The sequence below is a fragment of the Solanum stenotomum genome, chromosome 11, assembly GCF_019186545.1.
Source record: "Solanum stenotomum isolate F172 chromosome 11, ASM1918654v1, whole genome shotgun sequence".
Taxonomy (NCBI): domain Eukaryota; kingdom Viridiplantae; phylum Streptophyta; class Magnoliopsida; order Solanales; family Solanaceae; genus Solanum; species Solanum stenotomum.
In genome coordinates, this window is record NC_064292.1 from 45,483,213 (window position 1) to 45,506,900 (window position 23,688).

The 23,688-nt window shown below is 36.3% G+C and overlaps 1 protein-coding gene across 1 annotated transcript; it reads left to right on the top strand.

Annotated features, from left to right (window-relative positions):
- The first annotated feature begins 2,468 nt into the window (after window positions 1-2,468).
- On the top strand, window positions 2,469-22,297 carry LOC125845561 (brefeldin A-inhibited guanine nucleotide-exchange protein 1). Its single transcript, XM_049525097.1, has 11 exons — window positions 2,469-3,712; window positions 11,019-11,336; window positions 14,998-15,322; window positions 15,434-15,856; window positions 16,791-17,080; window positions 17,352-17,625; window positions 17,948-18,450; window positions 18,545-18,866; window positions 19,323-19,683; window positions 20,093-20,772; window positions 21,557-22,297. The coding sequence occupies exons 1-11, from the start codon at window positions 2,652-2,654 to the stop codon at window positions 22,166-22,168; spliced, it is 5,169 nt and encodes a 1,722-aa protein (XP_049381054.1). The 5' UTR covers window positions 2,469-2,651; the 3' UTR covers window positions 22,169-22,297.
- The last annotated feature ends 1,391 nt before the right edge of the window (window positions 22,298-23,688 follow it).

The following is a 23,688-nucleotide window of genomic DNA, read 5'->3' on the forward strand; positions in this document are numbered from 1 at the left end:
TTTGTGTCTTTGCTCTACAAAACCTTCTTCTCTATTGGGTTGTTGCATGTTTCCCACTTTTGTTGCGTCTTCCACCGCTGTTCTCCTAGCAATAGGATTCTTCTCTGTTCTGTCGTTTTCCTTCCTTTCAACTTGTCCTGTTTTCTCTTTTGGATATAATTCAGGATGCACAACAAAACATTGTTCCTCATTGTGTCCCTGAATCATACATGTCTGACAATACTTTGGCACATAATCATAGTTAATTTTGATCCATTTCTCCATTAATTCCTCATTGTTGCTCCTCATACCAATTTTAATCCGTTTTGGGAATTCTTTGAGTAGATCTATCTCCACCTTAACTCTTGCACAACTTGGCCTCGTCTTATTCTTTGTTGCCAAGTCTACTTGTAGTGGCTTTCCTACTGCTGCTGCAAGTGAAAACACTGCTTCTTCCCCAAAAAAATTTGGCGGAAGCGATGGAAAAGAGATCCATGCAATTGCTGTTGTTGTCTCCTCTTCGGGATTGAACAATGGATCCCATTTCAGTGTTCTCATTGGAAAGGACCAGCTATTCTGTGTGATGTAAAAAGCTGGCTTAGATAATAGGTGCACATAATCCTCCAATAATGTTGCCCTTATCAAAACGTGCCTATTACTAAGCAACCCAATATTGCATTCTCCCTTTAGTTCACATTGTTTAGGGATCAATTTTCTGAGATCTTGTATGTCAGGCCACCCATATGAAAACTTTCCAATCACCGCATATTCCAGATTTTCGTTTACGATCATCTGATTTACTTTTTCTAATTCCCATATGACTTGTGGTTCTCCATGCAGGTAAGTTATAGGTTTGAGTGGTAATGGCTTAATGTTGGTTTTTTTTCTCAGGGATTCAGCATATGTTAGTGTGGACGGAGTTACCAGCCGACCTACCTCCGGGGGAGGTTGGCCGCTGGCCGAGGCGGCCATCGGAGCCTCTAAAAATAGGGTTTCACGGTGTAGGGTTACGTTTCCTAGAGATCAAAATCGAGATGATATACTTAGCTCAATTATACTTTTCAAGTAATTTTCTCTCGATGAAACATGTTCATTTTATATTAGTTAACTTTGAGATTATTTGTTTTAACGAAAATACTTTAATGATGACACTTTAATTATGGATATCGTTTAAGGACATTTTTTGGTTAAATAGTCTACATATTTAGGGTCGTTTGGTAGAGTGTATAAGAATAATGCAAAATAGGGTGTATTGGTAATGCTTGTATTAGTAGTGCTTGTATTAGTAATGCTTGCATTAGTTATGCAAACATTATTTCTGATACACTGTTTGGTTTGATGTATTAGAAATAACAAATCTTGCATAATTTCTCTTGATAATTTCTATTTAAAAATATATGTTTACAAAAATACCCTTTACACATTATTTATTTTTACACTCCCTTGCAACAAAGTTCTTTGCTAAAACATCATTAACTCCTCCTCTTCTTCTTCTTTTCAAAAATAATATTAAATAGTTATACTATTTGAGTCAAAATATTTTTGTGATAAGTTGGCAAAGAATTTTTTTTATCAAATTTATCGCCACAATAGTAAATTTTTTTATTAAATTATGTTGAAATTAGATTATTTTAAAAAAAAGAATATTTAAGAGACCATAAAGTATATTAAGACACCAACAAATTAAAAGACATTGAAAAATAAATAAAAATAAAAATAAAAACATATGACAAGAAAGAAAATGAAAAAAAGAGAAAATGTTAGGAAATGTTTTAAAAAGGCTATGAGGGTAGTTTTGTAATTATTTAATCTTGATGCAAGTGTTAAATGCTATGTATTACTAATACCTAGAATTACTTGGTATTAATAATACACAACTTAATACACAATGGAGTATATAACTAATAAATGGCAAGAAAAAGTGTACCAAACAATGTACTACTAATACACACCTAATGCATGCATTATATTTCTTAATACACTCTACCAAACGACTCTTACACTCTGCTTGGATCATTGTTATCCATTGTATTATATTGTATCGTTACTATACCTACAATGTTTGTTTTGATTGTTACTTAAAATGTATTGTATTGTATTGTTAAATTTCGTTGTTACGTAACAATGTAAATCCCTATTTTATGGAACAATTGATTTGGTGTGTTTCCATTGTTACTTAATTTCTTTTTCCAATTATATCTTTACATAATATTTCAAAATACTATTTTACCCTTTACCTTATATTATTTAATTCTAGTCAAACCTCCTACCCTAGAATAATTAATGATATTTTAGTAAATTTATTAATTACAATACAGTACAATACAATTAAACCAAAATAATTAAAATATTATTAAACAATAATATATAATACAGTACAATACATTATGAAACAATAGATAACAATGATCCAAACAGAGTGTTGGGGTGAAAAAAAAAGGTGTACACATTTACACATAGCGGCCTGAAACAAGTGTGATCTTCTTCTCTTTTTTATTTTTCGAACACAAGTGCATTCAGATCCGGGCATGTGTCGGTTCCAGGCGTCAAAGTCGTAGGAGAAGTACTCCGTCGTCCGCAGAACGCCATTCTTCCTTTCAGATATCCCACCACGAATAATTGCCGGTGCTGGATAGCAAAGTTCACATATATTGATGAAGAGGTGAGACAACATGTCAGCTTCTCAAGCGCTAGGCGGTCCTTCCCGCTGTGGCTGGGTACTAGGTCCGTCTCTTGATAAGATCATCAAGAACGTCGCCTGGAGGAAACACTCGCAGCTCGTCGCCGCCTGCAAGTCCGCTCTCGACAAGCTTGATTCCGTAGTTGACGACCCTGTCGATCCAGCTTCCTGCACCCCTCTCTATGGTCTCTCTACTTCTGATGCCGATTTCGTCTTGCAACCCCTCATCATGGCTCTTGATTCTGCCTCTCCTAAAGTTGTTGAACCTGCACTCGATTGCTCCTTCAGGTTGTTTTCCTTGGGCTTGATCCGCTGCGAGATCGATACCCCCATCCCTACCCCCAGCCCCAGCCCCAGCCCTAACCCAAGTTCCCACTCCCATATTTTCCGCCTAATAGATTCCGTCTGTAAGTGCGGGGCTCTTGGGGACGAAGCCATCGAGCTGGCTGTTCTCAGGGCCTTACTCTCTGCCATTCGATCTCCCTACGTGCTTGTCAGAGGTGATTGCCTTGTCCATATTGTTAGGTCTTGTTACAATGTCTATCTCGGGGGAATGAATGGCACCAATCAGATCTGTGCCAAGTCCGTTCTTGCTCAGATGATGATAATTGTTTTCACCAGAGTGGAGGAGAATTCCATGATGGTGGACTTCAAGACTGTCTCTGTAGCTGAACTCTTGGAGTTCACGGATAGAAATTTGAACGAGGGAAGCTCCATACAGATCGCCCAGAATTTCCTCAATGAGATTGTGGATGTCAAGTCCAAAGAAGGCATCGCTGAATCAAAGTTGTGTTTGCAGTTGGAGTATGACAACAGTGAAAAGAAGGGTGTGCCCATTGATGGAGAGCCAGGTGAAGGAGCTGATCTGAGTGGTTACAGTAAGATTAGAGAGGATGGGTTCATGCTCTTCAAGAATTTGTGCAAGTTGTCTATGAAGTTTTCATCACAAGAGCACGCTGATGATAATATTTTGTTAAGGGGGAAAGTACTATCATTGGAGCTCCTAAAGGTTATCATGGATAATGCTGGTCCTATTTGGCGCTCAAATGAGAGGTTATTTCATTTCTATTACTACATTTGCTGATTGCTTGTCATTTTTTTTGGTTACACAGTGGTCTGCCTATTGAACTGCTGATCACACGGCCAGGGAAACTAGTTTTGTGAGTCGAGAAGTTAACCATTGTCACCAGTTTGACAATAATTTTTTTCCAATTCCTTGATAATTGGAAATTCTATAGTTTTTTGTTAGCAATGAAAATCTAGTGAATTGATATGATAGTTTGCCTCCCATTAAAAAAATCTCTAATGGCGTAGAATGTAATTTTGTTCTTACATGAAGGATGAAGGTTGAAGGAAGTTCCATAAGAACTGAGTGGTATAGCTCACGAAGTTAAAATTGTCCTAGAATGGATTATATTTGTACTAGTTTGCCATTTAAACCTTACATTTGTAAAGTTACTGATTTCAAAAAAAAAAAAAAAACCTTACATTTGTAAAATTTGACCAGACCTGACTTGTGGGATTACATTGGGTATGTTGTTATTGAAGACTTTGGTGTCTAGATTGGCTTGCACACATCTCAACTTGTCCATTGGTACCTATTACCTTCCTTCAACACAACTTTCTAGTAACTCTGCTCACAAAGACTTTGACAGATTGGAAGAAATTACCTAGTATTTCTTGTCTTTACCAGAATATAAACTCTAGTCTCCACTTAATTGACCATTATGCAACTCGTTTTACAAGATTATCTTATTATCTTGTCAAAATCGATATTGTTTCCACCGGAGAAATATTTTCTTAAAGAGTTTATATTAATTTATCGAGTATTAATTAGAGAGGTTTTGATGTACTTTTGTATAGGCCTCCCCCATAAGGCAAAATGACAATGATATGATCAGGTCATCTACCTTTTCTGGTCCTATATTTCTCTTCTTCAATTTTTTCCAAAATGCTTGGTTGTTGGTTCTACCTTTTCCAATCCTATATTTCTCTTCTACATCCTTCTCCAAAGTGCTTGGTTGTTGGTGTCAAGTTTTCAAATCCATTTCCTTAACAGGGCCTTGTGAAAAAACCACTTCTTTTACCCATAAGTTCCTCATCTTCAATTTTTTTATGAGGTTAAAGTATTTTCATTCATAAACATGACCAAAATGGCCGTATACAAAGGTTATATCAACAGATCAAGACTTTACAAAATATGATACTCTACAAACTCCAAAACAATGAGGAGCTTTCTGTTTACACCAAAACAAAATAAAAGATCGGTGACTACTCCTCAACGGCAAGAAACTCGATTCTACACCTGCATAGCTCTCCTATTTCTCTCTCTCCAAACTACCCACATTAATGCAATCAGAACCACATTTCAGGCCCTTCGTCTTCTCCTCCTTCTCCCACTCTTCCAACTGTGCATCTAATCTTTCACAGTTCTTGGCATCACCCAAGGAGTGCAAAGCCATCTAAACATATCCCACCATAATCTCATGGTTAGCCCTCAAGTTTCTCATCTTTGTAAGAGGTGTGGTTACCGTCCAATTCATAAAGGTGGGATTTCCTCAGCAGATTCACTTTCTCACTAAAATGCTTTGTATGATCTAAAATTTGTGTTACAATAGTAGGGAAAGAGTCAAGTGACACTTAGTATGTATGGATAATCGGCAAAGTAATCATTTAATAGTATTATGCCCTTGGTCAGTTAAGATTTTTACACCAACTTGCTAACCTTTTTTTAAATTCTTTCTATCACTGGGTTGTAGAATACTGTCTTTCTATAAAGATCCCAAAAGTAGACTTGGTTAGTTATTGCTGCTGCACAACCTTGAAGAAGCATTGAGTAAAATGATGAACATAATAGTGACAAGGGACTACTTGAGAATAGACTAAGTCAGTTTTAGACTGGACAACATACATATCCAATTAGCATACTTCCAGCTAGTGCCGGCAAAATGAGCCCATATTTTGGTAACCGTTCCATATTTTAATGGGTTGGGTGAATGACTTTTTAGATGGGTAAAATATGGGTTTATACCCAAATTAACCCATAGAAATATGGGTATTCATGGGTAAACTATGGGAAAATATGGGTTAGTCAAATGGGCTACACTTTCAACGTTTATTCACTCAAAATTCATCATATCACCAAAAGTGTTGTAATTTCTCTTCTATGTTCTAATTATTCTTCTCTATAATTGAAAAGGAAAAGTCTTTGACCCTCCAAAAAAATATATACTATATTACATGTACATTTCTTTTGTTAATTATAATTATATTTTTTATTTGTTTAATTTTATATTGGATAACAAATAATAGTGTAAAGTACACAAATCATGTATTATTATTGATATTACATAAAGTGCCTTAAGTATGTTTTACTCCTAAAATGCAAATATTCATTTACTTTGAAATTAAAAATATTTTTTCCTTGTTATTCCATAAATTTATTTTATATTGAAAAGTTATAGGAATTTTTTTTGACTTCGATGATACAATAAACTAAAGGCGGAATGACCTGGGAGACCCTTATACTTGGCTCTATTTGTCACCTGGACCCTTCTACTCACAATTTTGCCAATTGAACACTTACAGTTTTTAAAACACAGTATTTTAAACTCCTCTAATCATGTGTGTCTCCCAATCGCGCTGCTGTGGATAACACCTCACTATCCACATCAGAAATATATTGCAACATCATTTTTTTTATTACTAATAATATTTTTTTAAAAGAAATCTCAAACTAATCTCCAAAATCCTTTCTTTTTTGACTTCTTTCCATTTTTTCTTTTCTTCCCATATTTTTCATCTATTTTGCTACTAGTCATTCATTGTTTTTCTTTCCTAGTGAATTTTTTTCGTTGAAGAGGAATTAGAGATAAGCAAATCTTTGTAAGACAAAAATCACGCCGGCACTTTTGATGGACACCTCCTTGGGGATTTTCGAACCATCTCCTTGCACACGAATTCTTGCCCATTTGAGATGGTTACGAAGCTTTGTCTCTTCCTCTGTTTCGATCCAACCACCACAATGGTTTCCAATGGTCCTAAACTTTTTTTTCGACCAGAGGTGTAGAGGAAGACCCACCACCCTAGTCCAGGTTGTGGTGGGTCTATCTCCCTCTTCCACCATTCTAGCCGGAGAAAAGTCTCATTTCAAGGCCCTCATCGGTCCTCGTATTAATTGCATTTGTAACAAGCTAGGTACATATGATTTGTATGCGCTAGCTTGATGGGGAGTGTTAGAATAGGATTAGGTATATACAATCCTACTTAGAATAGAAATAGGAATAGGAATAGTCATACGACTAGGAATAGTAAATATTATCCTACTTGGTAAAGGATTGTATTGTAGTATCTGTAAATAGCTGAGTTACTCGGACTCTTCACTTTTAGTGCCTCACCCATGTCGACACGACATGGGTGTGGGTGTGGGATTCGTGTCCGATTTGGTCAATCGATTTTAGGTACTTTGACCAAAATCGATGGGGAAAGTCTGGACAGTTTTAATGATTTCTGTAATTAATACAAAAGCTAAGGTGAAATTGAAGAAAATGGATTACCTTTTATATAGAAACTAGAAAAATTATCCGCGCCTCGCGCAGGAATTAATATCACAGAATATATAAAATAATACTTAAAACCTATCAGTCATTAAAACTAAACATTATATTATCTTACATACAAGATTACGTACTAACGAACATTAATAATGTAAAGAAAAATGATAATTATAACATCTTGTCATTTATCCTTCCATCAATCATCTTTAATTTGATTTTATAATTTATCCTTTTGCTACCAGGAAGTGTTACGATGTGATATTTTTGGGGAGTCAAATGAACATCAACCCGAGATATTAAATATTCTAATAAATAAATAGTTTTTTTTTTTTGAAATATGTAACTTTGTATTCACACAAAAGAACTCATCAAAATCGATGAGGTGGGATTTACAAACCCCCAGGAGGTGCCATCAAACTCAAAATCCAAAAAGACAAACTTTCGAAAAATTACAATTGGCTTATAAACTCCACAAGGCTATCTACTTCCCCCACTAAATTTTGCTTACACCAAAAATATAAAAGACTAAAACATCTCATCTTGATCTCCTGTGAGCTACTAACCTTTCCTTCGAAACATCTCCCATTCCTTTCTTTCCATAGCGTCCACCATATGCAAGTAGGGATATTTTTCCACCAATCTTCTTTTGATCCTCTCTTTCCGATTCCTTGCCAGTGTGTTGGGACCTCAAAAGTGGTTCTGGGCATTGTCCAGTTAACCCCGAGTATACAAACTAACATGTTCCACAGATCTGTAGCTATCTTGCAATGCAGTAACAAATGACCATTTAATTCAGTCTCTTGTCCACACATATAGCACTTTGAACAGATCTGTATACCTCTTCTTTGTAGCACTTCATGGGTTAGACAAGCTCTTCTAATTACCAACCAAGTGAAACATGCAACTTTTAAAGGAACCTTATTCTTCCAGATTAATTTCCAGGGCCAAAATGTTGTCAAAAGATGATTGGTATCCCTCTCCCAATAACATGACTTAACTATAAAAACCCCTCTGCTATGCAACCTCCAATCTGGTTTGTCAGGCTCTGTGACAGAAACAAGTTTAAAGCATGCAGCAGGTCTGCTACTCTTCCAACCTCCCAATCATTTAGAGCCATTCTAAACATAAGGTCCCAACCTTGAGGGCTCCACATCTGCGCTATAATGTCATTCTGCTGTAGACTGATAATGTACAGATCAGGAAAAAGTATCCTCAGGTTTACATCACCTAACCAGATCTCATTCCAGAAACTGGTCTTCAAACCAGTCCCCACTCTGAAGGTCACCTTTGCATTGAAGTCTGGCCACATTCTCATAATGGTTTTCCTAATAAATAAATAATTGTTGGTGAATGAATAAATAAATTTTAAAAGGCTGAAAAAAGTGAACAAATATTCTAATTTTAACTTGTAGAAAGTTCAGCCCGACCTTTTGCTTTACATATATCATTTTAAAGTTCCCAATTAAATGTATCATAAGTAATTATTAAAATGGAAAATTAAAGGGAGAACGTATCATATTGAAGAACAATTTTATTTATTATATATAATTGAAAGGGAAAAATATTACACAAAAATATTCAGTTTGTTTGGGTGCTATTTAAAAGTCAGCATACCAGAGTGATGAGTTCAATTTGAAACTACACTTCAATTCCAATCGCAGTGTCTATAATCATATCTATTACTTCAAGAAAAGTATTTACAACTTGCAGTAAACTTGAGAATCTATTATGAGCAATTAATTTATTGTGTAGTTATCTATGTCTTTAGAATTAAAAGAGGCTCCAGTCTAGTCATATTCACCAATTTCAATATAGAAAACTTGCATGAATACTCAATTAACGTGTGTTATTTAATCTGTACTAATAAATACTTATAACAATAACTTTGCAGAAACATAAATAACAAAGTTTAATGCATGTACTCAAAAGCGACAATTAATAACAGAAGCATAAAATAATGACTGTAAAAAAACATACCTGAATCTGTAACAATAGAATGAAACAGAAAAGAAAAAATCGAGTCCACTTAATGCACAACGTTCCCTTAAGGAAACTATTCCCCTCTAGTACCTTAGGTTGAAAGGAATAGATCCTCTCAGGATAGACCGATTATATTCACTAATGTATTGATACAAAAACAATGGTGTCAGTGAGCCACTCAACAGGGGAAAAGTATACGAATATTTAATTGTGTAGAAGAAGAAGTTCAAAATTTTCGTTGTTTTAAAATGAGAGGAAAGGGCCTCTACTTATAGGCAATAAAGGGTAATGTGAACAAATGCTTATTGTGCCTTATTGGAAAGGTCACAACTCTTTGGAAAAGTTACATCCTTCGAAAAGGTCACAACCTTTCATAAAAGTCACAACTTTTCACAAAAGTCGCAACTTTTCATAGAAGTCTCGACTTTTCATCAAGTCGCAACTCTTCATATTTCATTCACACCTTTTAAAATCCAACAACGTGTATTCATATATCAATTCAAAGCTCTAATAAATGAGATTGACCTTCAATCAGTGTTATACCACCCCTAGACAAAAAAATGATTAACTCAAATCACCAAAGGTAAAGTAAGATTATGGAGAAATGGTAGATTAATGCATGCAACAATGAGAGTATACATAGGATTAAAGGAGAAGCATTGACAATTCCAAAATTAAAAAGAAAATTCTCAAGGTATAACTGTTATATATACATCTGAGCCAACGAACTCTCATAGTTTGACCCAATATTTCATTCAGGTACCAGTTGGTTAAACTTAAGTTTGGCCTAGTATTCCTATTTGGCGATCAGTTGCTTAAGTAAGTTTGTAGGAGTGCTTATATTTATACATATGGAAGATTTGGTGGAGGCTTAATTTGTAAGATGGTGGTGATAGTTGTTCAGATTTATGAGAGGAGGGGAAGGCTAGTTTTGGAAATAAATAAATTAAAAGGGAATCCTGGTTTGTGGTGGCGCGACGTAGGCAGACCTAGGGTTCTCTTTTATATATATATGATTTCTATGTCACTCCCTTTTTCCTTTAATCTCCTTCCAGGATTCTCCTCAAGTTCGCCACATAGTATCTCATAAGTTAGGTTTTATAACTCTATTTTAGATATTTTAATTATTTTTAGGTGAATCCCTGCACCCGTATCCATACATGGATCCATATCCCAAATCTTAAAAATTAAATCATAAAAGATCCGACCTCTAAATCCGCACCCGAGTCCGAGCAACTTAGATAAATAGGGTCTTTGTGTAATAATGTAGACACAACAATTCAATAATATTCTTCTTTTATATTTCTCACTCTCTTTTAGCCACCTCTTCAAAGTCCAAAGCTAAATTGGTTTTCTGTAACAATTCATCATCTGTAGGACTTATTTGTTCTTGGATAGTCTCCAAATTGGCAATTTGGTAGGAGCTCCTCCTTTTGCTGTTTCCAGTTCCCCTTGTTAGTTCTACTCCACTGGTTCAAATTTCCTTTGAGCATTTTAACTTTCAGCTAGAATGTGGCCAGGTCTGCCACTGACTTTGAAAGGGATCCACCATATTTTCTTGTTTGATGTCAACAAACTGTTCCTCCCATTGAGAGGAAAAAAGAAATCTGTCGATCCTAGATGCTGAGTTGTGGTTTTACCCTTTTCTTGTGTAGAAGTCATTTGGCTAATCTGGGTTCTAAAGAACTGAAGATAATAATATGTTGATGTATCTTTTTTTTTTTTTTTTGAAATATGTTAACGTATCTTTTTTCTTCCCCTAAAAAAAGAAAATGCTGAGATATCAGGTTTACTCATGGCTTAACTTTGTTTTTTAAGTACAGGTTTCTTAATGTTATCAAGCAATTTTTGTGCTTGTCGTTGTTGAAGAACAGTGCACTATCTGTGATGACGATTTTTCAACTTCTTTGTTCAATATTCAAGAACTTATTATCAAAATATAGATCTGGGTTGAAATCAGAAATTGGAATCTTCTTCCCCATGCTCATCTTGCGTGTGCTGGAGAATGTGCTTCAGCCTAGTTTCTTGCAGAAGATGACTGTTTTGGGATTGCTGGAGGAGATATCTAAGGATCCTCAGATTATCATTGATGTATTTGTCAACTATGATTGTGATGTCGATGCTCCTAACATATTTGAGAGGTATCTTCTGTGAATTCTATATTTCAACTAATTGTTTAGTTAGATCATATTGAGTAATGGTTTAGTTCATCAGTCATAACTACTGTTGCATTCATTTTTCAAGCTTCTAAGTTGGTTATCAACATTTATTTTGATATTGCATTAATTTTTCAAGCTTCTTAGTTGATTTTGATATTCACCACATAAAGTCAAACTCATGGTCCTCGAGTCATATTATGTTTTTGGTTACAATAAAATGTTTCTCTTTGTCGTCAGGTATGTACTGGAATATCAAGTTCAAGATACAACTTGATTTCCGAGTCTTCAATAGTTTTTTACTCGGTCTATCGATTTGACTCCCAAGGTTTACTTAGTTCCAAAGTTCTTCTCTGACTCTCCGAGTCTTGTTGTTCTCATTACATGAATAGTGATAACTTCATTTAGTATTACATGCTGGATATAGAAAAATCACGCTTTCCATATTAAGTTCAGACCATATGTCTATAGTTTTTGCTGTAATGGTATGCGAAGGAGGATGGGACACACCTGTAGATCATACGCTAAGGGCGATGGACTTCGGGGTAGGGTGGTGTAGTGCTGAGGTAGCTGTCAAAAGGAACATTGTCTAGCAAGATGTACACCTAAGAAGGAATAATTGAAGGCTAAACAAAGCGGTTTATGGGAGGGTGAAGGGTAAAATAAGGGAGCTAATTTCCCTGAGTTTGAGGAATTAGAGAGTAAATAAGGGAAGAGAGTGATCTAGGAGAAAAACATTGCTGGTCACTCCATTCTATAAGGGAAGCTGTAGATATCCTCTCGTTGGTTAGGTCTATAACATTTTCCCTTCATTATGGTACAAATTTTCTATGACATAACACTATTGAACACTCATCAATAGTGTATTGGACAACATTCCCACCTATTTTATGTCTCTACTCCTTATGCCAGCTGAGGTGAAACAGTGACTGGACAAAATCAGGAGAGATTTTCTCTGGGAAGGCAACAACAAGGACCACAAAATTGACCTTGTTAAATGGGCCAAAGTCACTTTGCCAAAACAATATGGAGGATTGGGGATCAAAGACTTGGCTTTACATAACAAGTATATGCTATTGAAATGGCACTGGAGAGACAATCAAGAGGCGGCTGACTTGTGGAAGGAAGTGCTCCAAGCAAAGTATGGTAGTGATAGTCATTGGTGCTCTAATAAAGTCAGTACCTCTTATGGTACGGGGTCTGGAGAGATATAAGGAAACTGTGGGAAATATTCTTCAGTGATGCCTCACTTATGGTGGGAAATGGGGAACATATTCTGTTTTGGGAAGATATTTGGCTAGGAGACATTCCTCTAATGAATGCTTTTCCAAGCATTTTCCAGATTGCATCTAATCCAGACTCAACCATCTCACAGTACAGCGAAGACAATGTGTGGAATCTTCCCTAAGGAGAAATCTTAATGACTGGGAGTTGAAAGAGGTTTTTAGTCTCATGGCCACCATTCAGACTAGTGCAATCAACCGTCAAAGTAGGGACAAACTCATCTGGAGAAATAGCAGGGATGGATCCTACTCAGTTAAAGCATGCTACCTTCAACAAAGCTCCAAAAAGACCTTAATTGATCAATGGCCATGGAAATTAGTCTGGAGAACTAAGTTGCCACCTAAAGTTATTTGTTTCAGTTGGATTACTCGAAAAGACTCTTGCTTGATTCAGAATAATCTCATGAGGAGGAAATTCCAAATAGTCACAGATGCTACATGTGCTTATGCAACGTATAATCTATTAATCACCTGTTCCTTCATTGCACAGTTGCAACAGGACTATGGACATGTTCTTCTCAGTTTTTGGACTCACTTGGGTCATGCCAAGATCATTGAGAGAGGCTTTTGTGTGTTGGAGTTCTTGGAAAGTTGGGAAGTCCATCAAGCAGATCTGGTCTTTGGTTCCAGCCTGTATTTTGTGGTGCTTATAACAAAGGTTGTTTTAATGGCATCCCAACTCCCATCTCTACCCTTAAAGCAAGATGTTTGATTACTCTTTTTGGTTGGGTTAATCTCTCTCCTGTACTTGGTGTCTACTCTTTCCTGGAATTTATCAGTTCCATAGATCTCTGCTGTTAGCTGTTTGGATAGCTTTTTTTCCTTTTTGGGAGCTGATATTTTCTTTCCTTTGTAACCTGTGCATCTGCTTGATGCTTTGTTAATGACATTCTTCTTACTTCATCAAAAAAATCATTTCAATGTATCACTCTGTTCTCCCGTTACAAGCCTAGATATTGAATTGTTTGCATTTTGACTACCACAATCCTGTCTAATCTCACCTCAACTTCACTCTTCTTATATTAATAAACTTGTGGTGCATATATTCAGTCTTACTTCTACTTGTCCTAAAACCCTACTCTCTAGAGTGCTTCTCCATAGTAAAAAGTTTTGGTTGACATCCTCATTTGTTTCATTGGTTAGCCTAATATCTTTGGCAATAGTCAATACTGGACCTTATCTTGTATTGTGTTTGTATTGTGTTAGAGAAAACATCTCCCCAATCTCCGAGCTTCTATCAATCACACTGCTGTTTTCAACTTTTGAGATACTCTCAATTACAATCTGGAATCGTCAGACACTTTCATTTGTATTTCCTCTTACTCTTATCTGAGTAGTTCACGATCTCTGATGAATTTTCCTACTGCTCCTTCTATTTGGAAATCTAAGGTTCTATTTAAAATAGAGGCTTTTGTGTCCTAATGCTGCCTCTAAGATGGTATAATTAAAAAAATCTTAAATCAAAAGTATGGATTAGTGCCTCATGTGCAGGTAGGGCATTCTAACTTATTTCTGTATTATTCTTTGGCCTGGAATTATATCTGTTTAGGACATTTTTAAAAAAAACACACTTTTTTAATTTGTCCCTAGGGCTTTGGTTTAGTGACATGCGATGTGTGAGTCGTGTGCATGCCATTAGGTCGAACCCTGTTGCAGATGAAGTCTAATAGTCAAATGGATAAAGAAAGGTTGAGGGGCAGACCCATTATTCATCTAGTTTCAGAAACATCACTGACCCTGGGATTTCTCGATTATAAAATATAGTGTTGATGGTTAGAACATTAGGTGTATAAGTTCATAAGTTATATATTGTCCCACTTTGAAGGAATATCATATGTATTGTGTTTGACACCTATAATAGGCATTTCTTTATCAAACCATCAATGCATCACCTCTCATATTTCTGTGTCAGAGAAAGTTACCAATTTCAAAAAATAAAATAAAATATTTCTGTGTCAGAGATCAGAAATAGGATGATTATCTTTTTCTCACATAGTTCAATAAAGAATATGAACTCAAACCAGTGAGTTCAAGAGTAAGATTGTGTCCTTAGCTCATTGGCAATTTTGAACAAATTACTGTGGTATTGTTGGTATAGCTAGAGCTTGCAAACACAACTTTATAAGCAGTCACTTTGAATAAGACTGGAAGCCTGCCTCCTTATCCCTTGCTTGGCTACAAGTCAATACTTTTTCAGTTTTCTCTTTTGCATCAATGCACATGCATGTCTTTTCTCTTTTGCATCAATGTACATGCATGCCTTTTCTCTTTTGCAGCAATACACATGCATGGTTTTTCTCTTTTGTATGTTGATATCACCTAAATTGAATTAAAACAGCTTTAATTCCATCAGATATTTGCAGGACTGTTAATGGTCTTCTTAAAACTGCTCTTGGTCCGCCTCCCGGTTCCACTACTACGCTGTCCCCAGTCCAAGATATTACATTTCGTTCTGAATCTGTGAAATGCTTGGTCACAATTATTAAGTCAATGGGGATGTGGATGGACCAACAACTGAAGGTAGGGGACCCTAATCAAGATAAGGTGTCTGATCATGAAATTTCAGAAGCGGCTATCAGCGTCAGTGAAGAGGGTAACATAGACTATGAGCTGCATCCGGAAGCAAATTCTGAATTTTCTGGTGCTGCTGCCTTGGAGCAACGCCGTGCTCATAAATTAGAAATACAGGTTTATCATCTTGCATTAGCACATTCCCTTCGCTTCATTTGCTGCTTTCATACACTTTGTGTTACTTGAGGTATGGTTAAGTACTGACAACTCTAAATGGATCAAATGCAGAAAGGCGTTTCACTGTTCAACAGAAAGCCTTCAAAGGGTATTGATTTCTTAATGAGCACCAAAAAGATTGGGAATTCCCCAGAAGATGTAGCTTCTTTTCTGAAAAATACCACTGGGTTGAATCCAACCATCATTGGTGATTATCTGGGTGAAAGAGAGGAGTTTCCTCTGAAAGTTATGCATGCATATGTCGATTCTTTTAATTTTGAAGGTATGGACTTTGGTGAATCAATCAGATATTTCCTTCGAGGGTTCAGATTACCTGGTGAAGCTCAGAAGATTGACCGTATAATGGAGAAGTTTGCGGAGCGCTTTTGTAAATGCAATCCTAACTCTTTTACCAGCGCAGATACAGCTTATGTGCTTGCTTACTCTGTGATAATGCTCAATACAGATGCACATAATAGCATGGTGAAAGATAAGGTATCCTGGGAATCTCTCTGAAGTGTTTCTCATAGTTGTATGATTCACTGCATGTATTCTTGAATTCTACCATTGTTGTCTACTACCATTCATTTCTAAAAACTCATTATTTTTTTTGAAAACTACTACGTTCATTCATTTCTTACCCTTAAGGGTGTTTTTGTTTAGAAGGTTATGCATGGATTATTAATGAATGGATCTCAATGCAGGAACAGTAATATAGGGATTATTTCTTGTTAGATGTTAGTTTGATATGTTACATATTAGTATATGATGTATAATTTAAAATGTGTTTTACTTTTTAAACAAAATGTTTTTTTTTTAATAGGTAACAACTTTGTATTATAGACCAATGCTTCGGTAGTACTGAAAATGCCCTTTACGAAGAAAATGTAAAAACTGACAGCTAAGAAAGTGAACAGTCCTAACAAAAGTATAAAACTTCTAGGATTGATTCTGCATCTACAGGGGAACTCTTTGAACACCAGGAACAGAGAAGCAAAATACAATCTGTTTTAATCTTATGTAAGGTGCTACTTCTGTCCTCAAAACATTTGGAGTTCCTTTGTTTCTAAGAGGTCCACCAAATGCAAGCTGGAATGGTCCTCCAGTAGCTTCTATACCTTGCCCCAATCCTAGCTTCCTCCCAGCTAGAAAGAGTGTCAACAATTTTGCTAGGCATTGTCCTGTGTATGCCTGAGACTGCTGAAAATCTTCCATAGTTGGTCAGTGATTCTGCTGTGTAAATACAGATGACCAACCCTGTCCAGTATTACTGGTTGGAGAGTGTAATTTTTTGTCTGTCTTAGCGTTCACATTAAGTCTATGCACCAAGTCATCTTAACTTTGTTATGCACGTAGATGATACTTGTAAAATAGTGGGATTGGTATTTGCTTCTTTTTTGACTTTTAACTATTGTATTTCTCCATTTAGATGACAAAAGCTGATTTTATCCGGAACAATCGGGGGATCGATGACGGGAAGGATTTACCTGAAGATTATTTGGGTGCTCTTTATGACCAAATTGTGAGAAATGAGATAAAGATGAAAGCAGATTCTTCCGTGCCACAAAACAAGCAGGGGAACAGTCTTAATAAGCTGTTGGGCTTGGATGGTATACTGAACCTAGTATGGAAGCAGAGAGAGGAAAAACCACTGGGTGCAAATGGAGTTCTCGTGAGGCATATTCAAGAGCAGTTTAAAGTAAAATCTGGAAAATCTGAGTATGATTCAGTTCTACATATTGGCTTATGAATCTACTTTTCATATGTACTGATTGTATGATGATAGGATTCTGATTCTTTCTTTATCATCTGCTGACAAATTAGTTTTTCATTTCGATGAATTGCTGCAGTGTGTAGAACTGTGAAAATTGTGTGCATAGATAGGGTTTAGTTATACATAATGTCAAGCTGGCCTCATGTGTGTTCGTATCACGGATTTTCTCTTTTAGGTGAATAAATACAGATAAACTTATATCTTATCATGTTGCAGGTCTGTCTATTATGTCATTGCAGATCCAGCTATATTGAGATTTATGGTAGAAGTCTGCTGGGGTCCCATGCTTGCTGCTTTCAGTGTCACCCTAGACCAGAGTGATGATAAGAATGCCACTTCTCAATGTTTGCTAGGGTTCAGGCATGCTGTGCATATTACAGCTGTGATGGGTATGCAGACGCAGAGAGATGCTTTTGTCACCTCTATGGCTAAGTTCACTAATCTTCATTGTGCGGCCGATATGAAACAAAAAAATGTTGATACAATGAAAGTAATTTCCATTTCCTTGATTTCTGTCATGTCATTTACAATCTTATGCCCAGACAGTGATAAACCTGCTGCAGATGAAGAGTCTTCATGAAAATAAATGCACACCATTTACCTTTTTTTAATAAAGATTTTTATTTTATTGATGTGGGAAGAACTCCCATGTACAAACATCCACCAAAAGGTAGAGAGACTCTTTGGTGCACTACAAAGAAACCAGAAACAAGAAACTATTCCTCAACTATAAAAGTCATGGTCAACTCAATCAAAAGCTTTTCTACTAATCTGAAACCATGCAGAATAACATCCTTTTAATTTGCATGCAGACAATAATGTCGATTGCCATTGAAGATGGGAATCATCTTCATGAAGCGTGGGAGCATATATTGACATGTCTATCTCGATTTGAGCATCTGCAGTTGCTGGGGGAGGGAGCGCCATCTGATTCCTCCTTTTTTACTACCTCGGGCTCTGAATCTGAGGAAAAAACATTGAAGTCAGCTGGATTTCCATCTCTGAAGAAAAAAGGGACACTCCAGAATCCAACTGTTGCTGCTGTTGTTCGAGGGGGTTCATATGACAGTGCAGCTGTTGGAGCTAACTCTCCAGCATTGGTGACTCCAGAACAGATAAATAACTTCATTTCAAACTTGAACTTACTTGATCAGATCGGCAACTTTGAACTAAATCACATATTTGCTCATAGCCAAAGGCTGAACAGTGAAGCAATAGTAGCTTTTGTCAAGGCCCTTTGCAAAGTTTCAATGTCAGAACTACAGTCTCCAACAGATCCCCGTGTATTTAGCCTTACAAAAATTGTTGAAGTTGCGTAAGATTCTGTCTGTGAACTCATCAAATTATACCTCACAAAGACAGAAAATTTAGAATTTGAATATGATGAAAGTATGATCTTGATTTTGCAGGCACTATAACATGAACCGTATCAGATTAGTGTGGTCCCACATTTGGAGTGTTCTTTCAGAGTTCTTTGTGGCTGTTGGTTTGTCAGAAAATCTTTCAGTTGCAATTTTTGTTATGGACTCATTACGACAACTTGCTATGAAGTTTTTAGAACGAGAGGAACTGGCGAACTACAACTTTCAGAATGAATTTTTGAGACCATTTGTTATTGTTATGCAGAAAAGTAATTCTGCTGAAATCAGGGAGTTGATAGTTCGTTGTATTTCTCAAATGGTTCTGAGTCGTGTCAATAATGTAAAATCTGGGTGGAAGAGTGTTTTTATGGTAATTATCACATCCTTAGTTCAAGTTCTTACACTCTTTTTCCTTTATCATTAGCAGCTGCTGATAACTAGAGTATTGGTACCAATATAATTTCCTCTTCTTTTCAAACTGCTTTAAAATGTTTTTTCTTGAGCACCTCTCTACCTCCAAAGGTAGGGGTAAGGTTTGCACACACACTACTCTCATCCTAAGAAAAAGAGACTTTAGAGGCTTGTGGTCTAAAATAAATCTTAGATATTTGTGTGGCTATATATCATTTCATTAAAGGTAAAAGGGGTTTTTTAAGTTGACTTGCTTCTAATTGTGGAAAGGTGACATTCTTTTTGGGATAGACCAAAAAGGAAGGGTGCGACATAAATTGGGACAGAGGGAGTAATATTTAACCGTATAGTTGTCTTTTGGTTGGTACTGAAACGGAACCTGGGATGTGATAGGCCTTTATACGCACCTTTGCAGGTTTTTACAGCTGCTGCTGCAGATGAAAGGAAGAATATTGTGTTGCTGGCCTTTGAAACAATGGAAAAGATCGTACGGGAATATTTTCGTTATATCACCGAGACTGAAGCATTGACTTTTACGGATTGTGTTAGATGCCTCATCACCTTCACAAACAGCAGATTCAACAGTGATGTCAGCCTCAACGCTATTGCTTTTCTCCGTTTCTGTGCTGTCAAACTTGCAGAAGGGGGCCTTGTTAGCAACGAGAAAAACAAAAATAATGATTCATCCATTCCAGTGGCCGAAAAAGAAGCTTCAGATGGGCTAATCTTCACAGATAAGGATGACTATATGCCTTTCTGGGAGCCTCTGCTTACAGGTATGTTGTTGCTTTTCTTTTTCCATACTTCTACCTTTCTGGAAACATTAAACCATTCTTATCAGTGAATCCTGACGAGTTGTATCATGCAGTAACAAGTGGCTAATACAGCAGGGCGTCCTTACACTTTTGTGGAATGACCAATTTTCTAAGTCAAATTAGTTCACCTCCTTTCTGCATAATCCTCACACCTTTTAAGACTGGAGGACCCAAGGAAATTTGATTATGAGAATATTCTGAACTGTAAATGAATTTCAGAGTTTAAAAAATTGTGGACTGCACATGTAAATTCTAAGTTATATGGACGTCTAGATATAATAACCTTCTAACTGAAATATCAGAAGTGGCAGTTTTCTGTTATAGTAATTATCCCCATTTATATTTACTGGGGAGTTCCAAACTGTTTCAGGGTTATCAAGACTGACTTCAGATCCTCGATCAGCTATTAGAAAGAGTGCATTGGAAGTTCTGTTCAACATCTTGAAGGACCACGGCCATCTCTTCCCACGCCTATTCTGGATTAATGTCTTCAAGTCTGTAATCTACCCAATATTCAGTCCAGTAAATGATAGCCCAGAAGCTGAAGTGAAATATGACCAGTCATTTAAATCCAGATACATACCACCACCAGATGGATGCTTATGGGACTCTGAAACTTCTGTGGTGGCAGCTCAATGTTTGGTCGATTTATTTGTTAATTTCTTTGATATCGTGAGGTCTGAATTGCCTAGTGTAGTCTCTATAATGGTAGGATTCATACAAGGTTCTGGCAAGGATCCTGCAGCCACTGGGGTAGCTTCTGTAATGCGGTTGGCAGGTGATTTGAGAGGCAAATTCTGTGAAGAGGAATGGGAAGTTATATTTCTAGCTCTGAAAGAAGCTTCATATTCCACTCTACCCAATTTTCTGAAGCTTTTGAGAACAATGGACAACATTGAGATATCTACTAGTCAGTCCGAAAATGATATGGAAACATCTTCTGGGGCTGGATTGGTATATGATGAATCAGAGGATGACAACCTGCATACTGCGGGATATGTTGTTTCAAGGATGAAGGACCATATAGCGGCTCAGTTGCGCATCATACAGGTTCTTCGTGTACCTTTCCCTACTCACTGCATATAGCGGCTCTGTGTATAGTGTTTGTCACCTTATTTGGTGTTGTTTCCATGGTCAATTATTATGGATAGAATATTATTCATTAAGATAAGATGCACGTTGATCCTTTGAAGGGTTGAAAAAATGGATGCACATGGGCATGTTTCTTTGTGCTGTGATAATTCTTATTCTCTGCTCTGCATTTTCTAGGTAGGCTGTCCTTGTTTCTTCAGAAACTCTTTTGACTTACATAGCAAAAACATGCAGAATGAGAACTACCAGTCTTAATGCGCTTGTTAAATATGGAAAGATGAGAAGACCAGTATAAAGATAATCTAGTTCGGGGTTGAGTCACTAATGGGATCGATGGGTCTGTGTTTTGATACCAAGTGAATAAATGGACATTGACCCTTAATTGCCAAAGTCAATATAAGGACACCACAATCCATTACCTCTACATTGCCAGCCAGTAGTGTGACAATATCATGATTGAAAGTTATAAAATAGGAATAAACATAGTTCATGCATTAACCTTGGGATAATTCTTAGCTTCCTTTCTTTATCTATGAACTGTTTGGACAGGTATTTTAAGAGTTTCCATGTTCTGGTACTTCCTCTAAGTTCTTGAACAATAGAGCAGTTAACAAATTAAAGTAGGATGAACTAACTGTTTACAGGAGAGTTATGTTAAATACACTGTTGGCATCATCAAATTAGAGAACAACATGATTCACCTTGCTTCTTATTCATTATGCTGCTAATTTTCGATGTACAGGTTTCATCTGATCTCTACAAGATGTGTCGGCAATCAATATCAGCTGATACTGTCAATGTCCTCCTTGGAATCTATTCAGCTATCACTTCTCATGCTCAGCAATTGAAATCTGAGAAAGTTGTACAAGTGGAGCTGCAAAAAGCATGTTCTATCCTTGAGATACCAGAACCTCCGTTGGTATTTTTTGAAAATGAGTCCTACCAGAATTACCTCAATTTCTTGCATGGGCTGCTTGTGAGCAATCCATCATTCGTCGAAGAGAAGAATATAGAACCAGAACTTGTGGGTGTATGTGAAGAAATTCTACGTGTATACTTGGAATGTGCTGGGTTGAACTCTGTCAAGAAGAAACCAGATGATAAGGCAATATACCAGTGGAATCTTCCCTTGGGATCAGCCAAGAAGGAAGAACTGGTAGCAAGGACTCCCTTGGTTCTGTCGGTACTACGCATTCTGTGCAGTTGGCAAACGGATTCTTTTAGGAAGTACATTTCTCAGTTGTTCCCATTAATGATAGATCTTGTTCGGAGTGAGCATAGCTCTGGAGAAGTCCAGATTGAACTAAGCCATTTTTTCCAATCCTGTATCGGCCCCATTATTATGAAATTGTGATCTATGCCGTTTAGTGAACTGTTCTTGGGTTAGAATTTAAAATCTGGAAAGCATAGATCCTTCTACTTGGAAGCTTTGTTTTTAAGGTTACTTACATGAACCTCCTTCATACTTTAACATAACTAGATACCTCATTTTCACCTAATGGTTAATAGATCGGCGGGCATTTTCTTCATCAATGCATACAAGGTACTGTTTTTGGTATTTTTGCATATTAATCTCTTCGCCTAATTGCTGTTCCTCCAGACACATTTTTCTCTTTTCTTTATTAACTATTTTGTTATTTTTATCATCTCTCGAGTCCACGCCAGTTGAGATACTAAGTGGATCTCCAAACAGTGTGCTGGACTGGTTCGTAGATACATGAAATTAAGTGGACCTCTCAGATGTTATACGTAGCATTTCAGAGCCTTTAATTTAATGTTAAAGTTTTTAATTATATATATTTTTTCATGAAGCAAATGGATAATTGCTTTCTACTTGCCATTGAAGCTTGTATCAGCTTTAGTTTTCCTCTTTGGGTTTTCAGTTCTTGTATCTAATCAAATTATAGCTAGGCTTGAACTTGAGCCGGAGTTAAAAAGTGTGAAGCTGAAACGTGTGGCTCTTTAATATTTATAATAATAATAATAAATACATTTAAAAATAATATAACCATTACTAGTTGAAATTGGTAATCGCATTAAATTGATTTAATTATATAGAATACTAGGTAATTTGTCTACCCTTTGCGCGGTCATAAATAATAATTACATTGAATTTGCAAATAATTCTTTACTAATATTCATACATTAAAAATAATGAAAAAAATAGGTTCTTAAAAAATATTTGCAATACTCTAGCATGAATTTGATTATTTGTCATTATCACATAACTCTAGAACCTCTAATTAATGAATTGTTTAGGAAATAATCATTGGTTGTTTAATCAACATTAAAAGGAAAATAAAGAAGAAAATAAAAATATTTATACAAAGGCATTTCGTAAGAAAAAGAACACATTTAAGTTGCATAGATTATACAATTGTGATATATGTCTCAGGAAAAAATTCAAAAAATTGTATGCAAATTCAAAAAAGAAATTACACTTGGAACATGAAAACAATTATAACTTTTGAGCTTGCATGATGAATTTCTTCAATTGATAAGTGTGAAACTTCATATGTAGATCACAAAAAAAAAAACAATGGACTATAAGCACACAAAAATCGGCAAAATTTGGGTTTACCTGCTTTGGGGCTCGTTTGAACTTGAAAATGCTCCCGTTTGCCCTAGGGACGAACTAGGTCCATTTCTAAGATCTTAACGGACGTCCATAAAAAAATTCGAAAATTTCAGATCACAAAAAATCCATGGAATATAGCACACGAAAATCGACAAAATCTGGGTTTACCTACTTAGGGGCTTGTTTGAACTTGAAAATACACTCATTTGCCCCTCGGGATGAACTGGGTCCATTTCTAAGGTCTTAACAGACGTCCATGAAAAATTTCAGCCATTTTGTTTCTAGAATTCCAGATC